We start from the raw sequence: 13888 nt of genomic DNA on the forward strand, positions 1-13888 counted from the left end.
ATTCGTCAGGCCACAAAAATTTATTGTGTGTTGACGACAGGGCTGGTCCCAGATACTCCTTTCTTATGACAGAGCTCTGTCCTTCCTTTCCCCCACCATCCGGAGCCCCACCTAAAAATGCCGAGGCAACTGGCCTCTATCGCAATAGACCTTTAACTCCTAGTGTTGTAGAGGCGCGGTACATTGTTTTATCTTACGCTAGATTAGAATCGAGTAACTCTAAAATGCTGCTTAATCTCAGCTCTTAACCATCCCAAAGGTGATTTTGATCTTGAGCTATGATTATTGGTTTAATGTAAATTTGTGTTCCACAATCCAAGAAAGGAGACTACAGATGTCCTTGTGGAAACTTAACCTTTATTACATCCATTGTTTGAAATCTTAGGAGAACCTAAATTCTATAAACAAGGAGTTCACACAGTGAAAACAGGTCACATTACTCATATACCCCCCCTCCCCACACACACACACACACACCTACACCTGAAATACTTTTAAATAAGGCAAATGATAACATATTCGTAGCTCAACAAAGCCCAAATATATTATATTTTAGAGCACCATTTAGTATCTCTTAAATAAATTGAAAACTTAATTTCTTAATGTGTTCCTTAATATAACCACAGCTCTGGATTCTGTATGGAATTGTTAACCTCATCCGGCGCCTTGCCGTCATTCCCTCAATAATGCCAGACTATTCCAGGGGGAAGGGTCAGTGATGATATCAACCATTTCTTGTGAAATGTTTTGCTATATCATCATTCCATGGGCTTCAAATGGCTCATCCCAGCTGGAACCAAGAGAAACACCCTGTAGTCAGCATTACAGAATACGATGGAGTAGCTTGAATGTCCCATACAATTCCCAAATTCTGTACTCTGAACTAGCCATGATATGTTTAAATTAAATTTCAAAGTTTATTAAAAACTCAGAAAAAAAGAAAATTTACATTCATGGCCACAGGGTAAATATTGTGACTGATTGTTTTTTTTATGTCTGGTGTATGAGACTTACTGGGAAGGAAGAAAGGTGATACTGATTCTGGCTTTAAAATGTCACTTTTTGACTAATGGTCTTGTTGGGTGACGTAAGCCAGTATAGCATCACCCTAGGAAGCATTAGCCTGTTGTTGGGGTGATATCTTCTTGGAGAAATATAGGGTAGATAGGAGGAGGGGAACAACAGGGCTAAGAAGTGATGGTCAGTGCCCTGGCCGGTGTGGCTCAGTTGGTTAGGTGTCATCCCATGCACCAAAACGTTGCCCATTCGATTCCTGGTGGCAGGCTCACTCCCTGGTAGGGGTTGTGTAGGAGACAGCGGATTGATGTTAAGCTCTCACACTGATATTTCTCTTTCTGTCCTTCTCGCTTTCTCTCTCTCTAAAAAAATCAATAAAAATATGTTTTATTTAAAAAAGAAATGAGTCAGTTGAACTACATCAAGGACTAATTGCAAAGCAATGCAGAAAATAAGAAATACAGGGGTGGACAAAACTATGTTTGCAGTTGTAATACAAATAAATAATACAATAATTGATAAATAATAATATAAGAATAAACAGTGTTTTGTGTACTCGTTACTATAAACCTACTTTTGCCCACCCCTGGATATGTGTATTTATACATAACACTAATTCAATGGATTGTCACATATTCTGCTGTAACTACATACAAATATTTAACTACAGATAGGTATCTTTAGCTATACAGATCTTTATATACATAGCTATGTACGACTGAAAGCTTATTATCGAGAATGTTTTGTCTCGCCTGTTCTTTAAACTAAACTCTGCTGAAATGATTCCAGACAAATGCCTAGGCTATTCCTGAAGATCTCAGCAGATAGAACAGCCTCTCAGTATTTTTAAATGTGAACGCTGTCAGCATTAAGGCTCCCATACGAAGGCACAGCTTCATGTTTGTCATCTGTGTGACCTTTTGACCCTTCCAAGCTTTAGTTTTCTAAGCTGTAAACTGGGGATACAAGTAGTGCATTCCTCATGGAGTCATTGAGAAGATTGAATGGTGCATGTCACGCTCTTAGCCTCATACCTCGCTGACCATGTGCAACCGGTGGGTTTGGACTGTTGTTATGACTGTGGGCACCGGAATGAAAAGTCTGGTCCGGGAAGGTAATGACCTTACCCAGTTCGATGCTTCCTTGCTCCATGAAAGTCTCCATGACAGGTCCTGCCTGCCACCTTAGACCTGCCAAGTCACCTGTGCCCATCACTGCTCAGATTCCTGTTTTACGAGCTCTGCGTCAGGGGCAGGCAGGCATCAGTGGGAACACTTTCCATGGTGTAGTCATTATGCATCTTGTTCTCTTTCTTTGTTCTAAAGAACTGCCCTGGCTCACTAAAGAAAGGAACCCGAATCACAAGAAACCAACAGAAACTGGAGTCCTGGATGCGAGGCCCCGGGAGAACAGCAGTTTACAGATTGCTGGATATTAAAACATGGCTCTGGGACTCCCTTCCAAACACAACAATCTCCTGTTGATTAAAATGTAACGTGCGAAGGTCTTGGGGCCATTTTTTTTGTCACCCGGCTCTCCGTCTGCATTAAATTATCACATTTCCGCGTTGGCAGCTATAGGGCCTGGTGGCATTTTTTTTTAAAGCATTCCAACATCCTGGTAGCAGCCTGTCCTCTCGGGGGACACTCCCAGAGGCACGAGGCTACGTGTACTTTCTCCCAGACCGAGCGATGCTTGACAAGATGAGATGGGCAGTCCCGGGCTTGAAACTGCTGTCTCTGACATGCGGCGAGAGTCCTACCAATCACAGGGACCTCCCAGCGACTGCCTTGTCTACACTTCATCACCCACACACGCCCGCTCGGCCTGACAGTGTGATTTGTACACAGGTGTCCAGGAGGCTGTGGTGAGCTGCCTGAACAAACAGACGCGGGAGCCTGCTGATGAGAACCTGTGCGTGACCAGCCGCCGGCCCCCGAAGCTCCTGAAAGCCTGCAGCTTGGAGCCCTGCCCATCAAGGTAACAGGCATGTTGCCTGCCCTGCTACCCTGGAGCGTGTGTTCGGAGCTGGGTGCGTCCGTCCGTGGGCAAGACCAGAACGCTTATTGTTACCCAGTGTTTTGAAAACCAATTAGCATCAGTTCAAACTGTGAGTCAAATCCACTTAAGTTTAATTGAAACCAGGGCTCTGGAATTCCAGCCCGATGGTCATGCTCAGGGCCCAGAAGGCTCCGTGCACTGAAGTGGTCCCGTGGCGTGACCGGTATGTGCACGTGCCGCATGGCAGCTTTCTCCTGGAGGGAATATGAACTGACCACAGACTCCAGGGTCTCTGCCACCTTGGAGCCTGTGTCCCAAGGCCTCATACCACACCCAGTGGTTTGGCTCATGGAGCATCTGGGTGGAATAATTGACCCACGGTAAATCTCATGCACACAGCATGTAGATTCATTATAGCATGCTCTGGGGTGTCTGTGTGTCATTACACATGCATAAAATCAATTAGAGCATTTTATTGTTCAGCCCTGCCTGGGTCTCATTATTATCCAACCTTGAGTCTTAGTCAGTCAATCCGATCACTGCCTCTGTCCACACAATTTTATGGTGTCTTGGGGGACTTGCCTCCTGACGCTTCTTTGGAGCAAATCTCTGTGGGAGCTAGTCCGTCTCATCTATGACTCTGGTCTTAAAGGGACAGGTTTACGCAACCAAAGCCAGACTTGCAAGTTGGCTGATGGAATGAAGAATGTTACCAGATAAGGTCATATCCTAGGCATGCAGGGAATGCTGTTTCTGAATGGTATCTCTTCTCTTTCTGCACAGTATCCTGTAAGAAGACGCGTGTTGCCTTCAGGAATTAACAATAATTTGCTACTCAAGTTGATGCTGCTTGTCTTGTTTCTCAGCCAACTAACTGCTTTCCTTTGGGACGTAGAGGGTACAGATCACAGGCCTCCTCAGATCAAATCAGGGCAATCTCACAGTGGCACTTCAGCCGGTCACAGAGTTGTTCTAGGCATCTATCTGAATGGTAAGCCTGGCTTTCCCTTTCAAAGGCAGAAATGAGGAGGGCCGCTAGGGCCATATTCTCCAAAGGAACCAGAAGATCAGTCAGCCGCTGCTTAGAACCCCCCTCCACTCGGGAGAGTGGCAGCCAGGGAAACAAAGTCAAGGACTGGCCCCACTAGAGCTAGATCCAGTGCATGGAATGCTGGAAACCTCTTTTCTATTTCTGCCCGACCTAAATTTACACCTCCGTCCTAACCTCGCTGCTCTCCCATTGGGTGAATCTAAGACCTAATTGCCTGGGCAAGGGATACAAACACCTTCTATTTGACAGTCTTTTCCCCATGTAAGAAGAGGCTGAGCGGTGTCAGCATGGACAGCCAACTAGGGCCTTGGCTAGGAGGCCCAGAGGCCTGGCTTCCCATCCTAGCTCTGTCACTACTAGCTGTGCAGCATTGGGCAAGTCACCTGCCCTTTCGCTATCCACATCTGCCAAATGATCGGAGGGCACCACCTCCTGCTCAGATATCCCCTGACTCTTCATTCTTCTGATTCTTCTGTAGAGTGAAGACTACTGCTGCTGCTTTATTGTGCTGATCATTGCTGTCACTTCTGTCTGCTTATTTACTCTCACTTTAAAAACAAGCAGAAATGTCTCCCTAACCGCATCTCCGTGTAGTAATGACATCCAAATGTTGTGATGAGCTGAGGCAATGTCGAGGAGTCGGTACCTGGAACAAGCTGGAAATCTGGGATCTGCAGCCACTAAACCCTCCCTTTCCTGGGGCAGCAGAGGGAATAGGACACAAGATGTTACTTTTCATCCTCCGAGTATTAACGGTGTTAAATTAGATGAGCTTAATTTATACTGACTTCAACAAGAACTTATGTTCCGCCTCACTTTATTTCATTTGCTCCAGAGGCACTCGGCACTTTGATTTTCCACTAGTCAGTGGTCAGACTGACAGGCCAGACCTCTCTTGTTGGGCATAGCCAGGGATTTCATGGGCCAACCAGACACAGATGAGCATTTGTAGGTTGATGCTTATTAAAACAACAATGTGGACACGTGTACAGTGGGCTGGTATGACTCGCTCACTTCGTCCCATCAAAGAGCCAAAGCAGATTTTCACTTTAACAATGGGAAATGTATGGAGGTAACTCATATGGAATATTTCAATGTGACATCAAGGGGGGAAATCTTTGATTGACTCTCTTTCTAAAGCTTGGTGTAAAATGTATATGAAAGAGGAGGTATGTTTGGCAGGGGCATAATCGTGTGGTGGTGCATTCTCAATCACCTTGTGTTCAGTGGGATTAATTTAAATCTTTAAACCACAGAAATTTTTATTGTGCGTAGACCCGTGTTTCCTGCACATTTTAGGGTGTCCTCTGTTGGGCCCCAAGTTTCTGTACATTGTCTTTTGGACTCTTGGCCTGTGTTAATGTCCGTACGTTCAAAAAGCCATAGCATTTTCTGTGGGATGGACAGAAATGACGTTTCAAGTCTGGGCCACTGGGCTTACTCTCTGAGAGGAGGCCGCTGGTTAAGGAGCTTTCCTAGGGAATTGTTAGTTCTACTGAACACCAGTTAGGAAGCCGCTTCTGCTCTTGTGTGTGCTCAGAGTTATCAGATCCCAGGGTGCATACCAAGGCCCCAGGGCATGTCCTATCTGGGCGTCTTCCTAAGATTACACATCCCTTCCCCTGACTTCCTCTGTGTGAATGGCAGAGCTGGTATCAGAATCACGTGTCCAACTTTCAGCAGGTTTGGGCAGATACGTTCTCACACCCAGCTGTTCGCAGCAGGACGGCTGTATTCTCAAGCGAGAGACACTGTCCTGCTGTTCCCACTTGCGTGTGTGTATGTGCATGCGTACAAACTGCCTGCATTTTGGGGGGCACTTTAAAAAATAGTAGTTGTCTGTTGAAGAGAACTATATTTTGAAGTTCTTGCTGTCAGCTTTATGTCTTACTCCTCCTCTCTCTGCAACTAATGCCTACCATAATGTCTGACACATAACAGGGGCTTATTAAGTGTTTACTGAATAAATGGATATAAAGGACTAGGGCCAAATTTACAAGTAGTAGGGTTTATACCCTATTATCAATGCTAGCTGGGAAGACCCCAATGCTGCCTACTCTCAATCCCCCTATCCCTTCCCTCCCACGTACCAGGTGGTACTGAATTGCCATTATTTAAGAGTCCCTTCCCTAAGTTGAAGGCTTTAAATGCCAATTTAAAATATAAATAGTCTTAGGATAAGTAGCCCTGCATGTTAGCAATCACATATGGCAACGTATCCTCAAAATAAGAATTGGAAGGCAAGCTTTGATACAGTGGATGTGGACACGGTTGTTGAATGAATTGTTTGCATTGTCCAGAAATGAATTTGCTCATCGGGAGAGAGAGAAAGTAGTGTGTATCATGAGGACAGATGTTAATCCCTTAACAATCTTGCCTAAAATTGTCCAGGAGAAATTAGGATTGTTTTTGCTTGTGAGCTGACAGTGAGAATTTTACATCAAAGTTGATAATCGCAAAGAAGTTATTATTACAAGGCAGAAAAATCACTGTAGGTTCTTTCACTGTCATTGAGTAATTTGTGTCCGGAAGCCCCACCACCCTGCCAACCTTCACTGGTGGCTTAGACCAGCATATGGCAGAAGTATCCAAAAAGGAGCTAAGATCAGTCATTAGGAAAGAGGTCAGCCTCCTGCTCCCAATGAGAAAGCTTTCTGAGTACTATAGAACCGATGCAGGCAATACATGGATATTCTCATCCTTTAAGAGTCCAGCACAGCAACAGTGATCCAGAAAGGCATCCGCTCTCCTTTCTCCATCATGCTCTACAACTCCCCTCCCGTTCTTCTCCCCAGAGATAACCACTGCTGATGGTTTGATACCTGCCTTCCCAGAACTTGTTCTATGAATGTATATGCATATATGAACACAGACAAATATATAAGGTTTTCTTCCCTTTGTAAATGGGATCATATTGATATGTTGTTCGGCAACTTGTTTTCCCACTTAATTAATGTGCACTAAGAACGGTTCCTATCCCTGAGGCCACCAAAATAAAAACCAGTCGGTAAATTGACACTATGCCCCAATTCTGCTGTGTCACGTTTAGCTGTGTGACCTTCCAGAGGTCACAGGTCTTTTTGGATCCTCAGATTCTTTATCTCTAAAAAGAGGATTGCAGTAAGCACTCAGAAAAAATGAAAAAGTACTTTTCTTCTCCTTCCCTTTTATTCATGGTGAGAAATACTTTATTTTTGAATAAAGCAATGTTTTGTATTCAGTGCTTAACTCAAATTTGATTAGTTTTTTCTCTCTTATTCGAGAAAAAGGCCTCACTGGTCATCTCCCTGGGTTATACTAGCAGTGACATGAGCAGCCCAAGGAGAGCCAGAAACCACTACCTTAAAAGAAAAAAAAAAAAGAGTACAACTGTTATTAATTATAAGCATTTGATAGCTTGGCCAGTGTGTGTTGAAAAGATTTGGTAAACGTACCTGGAGGAGGGGCAAGAAGTAAGCAATGAAAGCCAGATGGCTGAAAATGAAGGAAATTCCAGGCAATTTCTGCAGCTTTGTTCTAACATACTTTTTAAACTAAACTTTTATTTCTCTGCAACAGAGAACAGCTGAGTGGTACAGAACAGATAAACAGTAAGGAGGGGGCGCTCATAATTCCTGGAACATTACTTGGTTTCTGCCCCCCCCCCCCCACCCCCACCCCAACTCCTTTTCTCAGGCCTAGGGTGGTTCCTAGAACCAGCAAGAACTATAAGAGAAGTTTGAGAATCCCTATTTGAGATGAGAGAGTTAAGAAAAACATCTCAAAGGTCACAGAGTCTCCTCTTTAAAAGCACACTGCAGAATGCCAATTTTATTGTACACTAACAAAAGCCATGCACACCCGCACCAAATGATTTCCAATTTCTGATTCCCTTTTATATTGGCCTACAATGGCTCGAGCAGAAGGTGTTGCCTTTTTACACAGCCATGCTTTAATTTATTTGTTGGAGCTTTCAAAGCTTTGCAGCCACCTTCCCCTTTGACAATGTACTTTAAGGTTTCTGTTTCAACATGCTCTCTAAATATTGGTCTATCTGCTGCTATGTTCCCAACGTTTCCATATGCTGCCTCTTGGCTCTGTCCATACTAACTTTTAAGTGCTTAAAGCAAAAGCACACCAAAGCTCACTGGCTTCACAGAAATTAAGTCCAGATCTGGAGGCCATACTCAGGCGCCTTCGGAGAACTAATGCTATTACTATTGTCAGTCTCCTTGGTAAACCCAGATGCATAATTACACGGCCTCTCTTTCTTCCACTGATGGACAAGTTACAACAGAGGAACCTGCCAAGACCTGTTTCTTAATGATTGGACCTGATTGGCCCAATGGCAGGCTCTGTTATTGCTCTGCCCAGGAATGTGTTAGCCCAGTGATCAGAATTGTCCCCAGCAGCATTTTGACATTAACAAGAGTAACTGTCACATGTGTACTTGCCTTGGGGCTGAAATGTTCATGTCTCCTAAAGACAGCCCTTCCCGTGGTTACACATCACCTGTTCTATCAACCTCAAAGCTGAAATGAGCTTTGATCGTATGTGAAATCACTTTGCATGCATAGATTTAGTTGTTGCATGAATCTGAGGTAAAAATCAAAGGACTGGATCTACCTTCCCATCATGTCTCCTGTTCTAAAAAGGTAGAAACATCAGCTTTAGGCAAGTCCATTCAATTAAGTCCTGAGAGGGAAGCTTTCCTGGTGTTTAACAACTACATATGTCAGTGGACAGCCCCTTAGACCACATATTTCTGCCTTAACTCTGGGAATGTTCTTATATGGACCATTGACTAAAGTTAACTGTATTCACACACACACACACAAAAATGGCAGTAAGTATTACATATCTCAATTCATTAAAAAATAAAAATGCACTGGGCCTTTTCATGTATACAATCTGCTTGCATTTGGTCCTCAGAGATGACTAAAATATACAACCCTGTTCTAAAGGAGCTATTATTTAATGGAGGAGGAAGATTTCAAAAATAGTAGCTACTGTGAATGAGGCAGGCACAGACTCTGTGGTAGCATGAGGCTGAGAGAAGGCTTTTTGGAGGAGACAAGCCTGTACTAAATCATAAGGCATGAGTAGGAGTCACCCAAGTAAGGAAGAGAATGGGTAGATGTCGCAGGAGAAAGGAAAAGCATGATCGCAAAGGTAAGGACAAGAAATGAAAGGTAGTCTTAGAGGGTGGGTGGGGGTCAGATCCAGGAGAGCCCAATGTGCTAAATGAAGTTGTGGAGTTTATGTCCTGCAATCAGTGGGAACCATTGAAGGGGGTTAAACAGGGGAGTGGACAAAGTAGATTTGCTTGGAGAATGTTGCCTCTGGCTGCTCATCCAATAGAGCTAAAGTGGTATTGGTGACTAACATTTTTATATTACAGGCATCCACACTTTTTCTCATTTAAATTCACAAATAAATAGTGTGCTCTGTGGGGTGTACACCATTATATTTTCATTGAAATTAATAATGACTCTTGCCCTAGATAAGTTAGCACTTTGTATGCTCCCCCAATCAACCCAGTGAGATTTGGACTGATTCTCCTGGCAGGAGAATAGAGCCCCACATATGGTATCATAAAGGAGTCATGAGAGGTGCAGCTGGGTGATCCCTGAGGCCTTTCTAGTTCTAACATTCTGTGATTCTTTGAAGGTAATAATTATCCAGAGTTAAAGCTTTTCTAGAAAGAGAGAAAAAGTAAATCTATTAGAAAACTACTGAGTCAGATTTAAGTCCTAAAGACAAAGCACAAAGTCTATTAGTCACAAAATAGGAACTGGCTTTAACTATAAATCAAGGAACCATGAGAAATCTACAGGGAACTAGATTCACATATTCATAAGAAAAATTTAGGTGGGAGTATTCGGGCAGCAAGAATGGGAAAACACTGAAATGATGAACATATTTATATATAACTAGAGGCCCGGTGCACAGATTCATGCACTGATGGAGGACGTGGCCTGTGGGGATCAGCCCGCTGTGGGAGCGCCATTCATCCTGGTCAGCTGAGTAGCTGTGGACCTGCCCTCTGAGCAGCTGCTCCCACTGTGGGAGCACCGCTCATCCTGGTCAGCTGAGTGGCACTCCCTCTGTGAGAGTGCACTGACCACCAGGAGGCAGCTCCAGTGTTGAGCGCCCACCCCTGGTCATCAATGTGCGTCATAGTGACTGGTCAACCAGTCGTTCTTGTCATTCCGCCGTTCGGTCACTGGGCTTTTATATGTATAGATACTTTACTAGTATTTGTCCATGTGTAAAAGGATACAAAATGGTCTGCATCTCTCAATTTAGATTTTTATAGTGCCCTTTAATATGACTAGAATTTCTCTTCAGTCAGCCTCCATTGGACAAATATTTCTTGAATGCCTGCTTTGTGCCAGGCATTGTTCTGGGGATTCAGTGATGAAAAACCTACTTTGTTCCCTGAATTAGGGTTTGGGGAATGCCATTACTTTTTTTAAAAATCTTAGATACTTTAAGTGCTGCCGTCCTAAAGATAGTTATTAAACCAAATAACCCACTGTATTCCTCACTGCTCCAAGGGCTGACATATCTGCACCAGTCATGTAAGCACCATGGGAATGGAAACACACCTGATCACTCTCTGCTGTGGATATGGTGAGGAAACACTGGAGTTTTACAGTTCAAAAATCTTCCAGCTTACAAATCAATCAATAGAAGTGGAGTAGAGACTCCCAAAACAAATCTATTGTTTTATTTTACTTTCCTTATAATCCAAAGTTTTTCAAAAGTCCTAACGTAACGAGTTAAGGGCAAGCAATGATTTGGCCAAAGCTTTGAGATGAAAATTATTGCTGCCTAAGTGTACCCAATGACTCCTTTGGAGATTTGGAAAGCCCTCGTGTGCAATTTGAGATGAAGAGCTTTTCTCTGACTATAGTGTCAGGAATCCGCTATGTTACTATGTTCCTTAAGCTTGGAAAACAAAGACGTAGGAAAAAGACTTGAGAAAGAGCTGGAGAAAAAGACATATGTCAGCAACATGAAAATGAGGGAGTGAACAGAAATGCTCTACTTTGTGTCCTGTAACCTGGGGACACAGTTCAGAAACAGTTCATCCTTCTGGAGACAGTATTCCTGTCCTGACACCAGCCCGAGGTCGGGTAGCTCTTAGGTCATCTGCTATGGTGACAGAAAGATCTGTCACAGAGCAGAGCTCAGCCAACCACTGCCTTTCCTGTGGCGAATCAGTGTTGTCCCTTTATCCTTGTCTTTACTGTTGTTTTATCTTCATCATTCTGTCTAATTATCTTTCCCAGAGCTGCAGGACATTTTGGTGTTTGTGTTAGTGATACATGATTGCTATTCGATGAGCACAGCTCCCAGACTCATGGCTTTCTCATGGGGCTCTGAGGTCACTTGTGGAGGGACTATCCCTAAGGCCCAGATAGACACGGGCACAGGCCAGAGTCCGTGTGCCAAGGCAGCTGCAGGTGGTGCACTCGGTAACTTCCTGCTGTTGGCTCTGGTTCTTGAGTGGACAGACATAACTGCCTTTCCCATTGGCCAGAGGTAGCTACACATGGGACTGAAGCAGCCAAACAAGGCCCTCTGCCAGGGTGCATAGGACTTGACACTTATTCCACCATCAGCAGGGGTGTTAGGTGCCGAAGCCTCGGTTTACTTTGATGGTGTGCATGCCTCTGGGAGAGGTAGGTCATTATCATCTTAGCATGATTTTTTAAAATCAGACACCATATTTTTCCTAACAGGAATCTTGGCAACACTTGGAAATGGGGCGACTTCATCATTCTGTCTAAATGGGGACTTGACAATGACAAACCTAAATATTCCCTACCAGGAATAGGGACACTGCCTGGAATAAGGGAGGAATTGTGGGTTTTGAAGTCAAACAGATATTGACTTTCTGTTTGCTTTGTGGCATTAGGCTGGCTACGTTAGCCTCTCTAGGACTCAGTTGTCCTCAGCTGTAAAGCAAAGATAATTGTTCCAACCACAGAAAGGGGTTGTAAGGGTGATCGTATACAGGGTGGGGCAAAAGTAGGTTTACAGTTATGAGAACATGAAACACAAAGTTTATTCTTATATTGTTATTTATTAATTAGTAGTGGCCTGGTGCACAGATTTGTGCACATTGAAAGGGAATTAATTAGAAGAAATATTTTAATATAGCTATTCACCCTTTCTCTATAATAGAAGTGTCAAACCAAATTCATGATCGACAATGACAGATGGAAACACACGCGTGCGATTGGCACTGAGAACTTTATATGTATCATGCATGCGCAAGTCAACTTAGCCTTTTATAGATATAGAACAAACTTGCTTAATTAGACCTGCTTTCTGATTTAGCTAAACTTTTTCCAGTCCAGTGAAGCACCCCAATTTCTCTTTTAGGTAATTGTCAGCAACACAGCAGTAAATATCAACATGAAGCAGATTATTATTGTAGATCACACATGGAGAACAAAGGGTAAAATATTTAACTGCAGCAGTGTTTGACTATATTCTGCACAGTGAGAAAACCTGAAGTCATTTTCAAGGTCCACCATTTCTTACCTCTTTTCAGTCAGGTCAAGTTTCTAAACTTTCTAAATCTCTGTTTTCTGGCTAATGAAAAGAAAATAGGATTCCACCAAGTCTCCTGTCTACCTACTCTAGGACTTTTGTGAGGATCAAATGAGATGAGGCATGGGAAAACGCTTCACAGACATTTGGTTACAGTGTGAAATGTTTCCACCTGGCTATAAAGCAAGTTGTGTTCCTGGGCTGAAGAAACTGCAAGGAGGCTAGTGGTCACTAGGAAGAGGAAGCTGGGCATTGCTATGTGATGTCATTACCTGAATGGACACCTAGCATATTAGCCATATATATATATATATATAGATAGATAGATAGAGAGAGAGAGAGAGAGAGAGAGAGAGAGAGAGATTGTATTATTTTCCATACAAACAACTGTAAACCTACTTTCACCCCATCCTGTATGTAAAGCACTCAACCATTTCCTACCTCATATAGTAACTGCTCAAGAAACTAGGAACCTGCTATCCCTCTTAGTTCCCTCTGCAGGAAACCACATGATATAAGAGAACCTTCATATTTACTTCACAGTCACTGCAATTTATTCCTGTCTTTTTATAACCAGCTAGTGTGGGAGCAGAGCGAAGGGGAGGCTGTGGATAGAACCTCGCTTCAAGCCGGCTTTCTGTCCAGCTGGCCAGATCCCTTAGGCAGTTCTAGAACAGGAAGCAGAGCTTCCTGTCTCATGGATCCACCAAGTCTGCAAAAGGCAGCAATTGTTGGGATATTCTGTTTGACTTTAGCACCTAATCTAATAAGGTGTGTTGTTTTAAAAACAGTAACAAGATGATGAAGTGGGACCAGGGGAGACAGAGTCCAAATATTCTTAAAAAGTTAATATCCTGTGTGACATGACTGAAGGAAGTAAGGCCTGTGGGCAGGGGCGGTGTGAGTCGTGGAAGTGAGCAGCTGTGTCGTGATGGTCAGAAAAGCCTGTGATAAGTCAGGAAGGAATCAGAAAGCACATAAACAATGTTATTCCTAGCCAGTTGTCTCCTCAAATACTTGTGGGAGGGAGGAGGAAAGGGAAGAAGGAAGGAAATAAAGAAGAGAGCACAGGAAAGAAGTAAAATCCAACCCGGGATGTAGATAAGGCATGGGCATCCTATGCCCACACTCTCGCTAACCCTCACAGGCCATCTTCCAGCAAGGTAGGGTTTCCCTGATAGCTTCCATTCGTTGGGAGCTTACAGCATGCTGGTCACTGTGCTCATCACTTTACAGGCACTGTTTTGTTTAATCGTCCCCACAGTTCTGGGA

General features: G+C 43.6%; 1 protein-coding gene across 1 annotated transcript in view; it reads left to right on the forward strand.

Annotated features, from left to right (window-relative positions):
• ADAMTSL1 (ADAMTS like 1) overlaps positions 1-13888 on the forward strand; it is an 876403-nt gene that overhangs the window by 697268 nt on the left and 165247 nt on the right. The window contains exon 18 of the mRNA XM_070429962.1: positions 2868-2997. Coding sequence (XP_070286063.1) covers positions 2868-2997 — 130 coding nt within the window. The remainder of the gene's footprint in view (positions 1-2867; positions 2998-13888) is intronic.

Source organism: Myotis yumanensis, unplaced genomic scaffold (genome assembly GCF_028538775.1).
Source record: "Myotis yumanensis isolate MYYU_CA2020_CCGP unplaced genomic scaffold, mMyoYum1.0.hap1 SCAF_12, whole genome shotgun sequence".
Lineage (NCBI taxonomy): Eukaryota > Metazoa > Chordata > Mammalia > Chiroptera > Vespertilionidae > Myotis > Myotis yumanensis.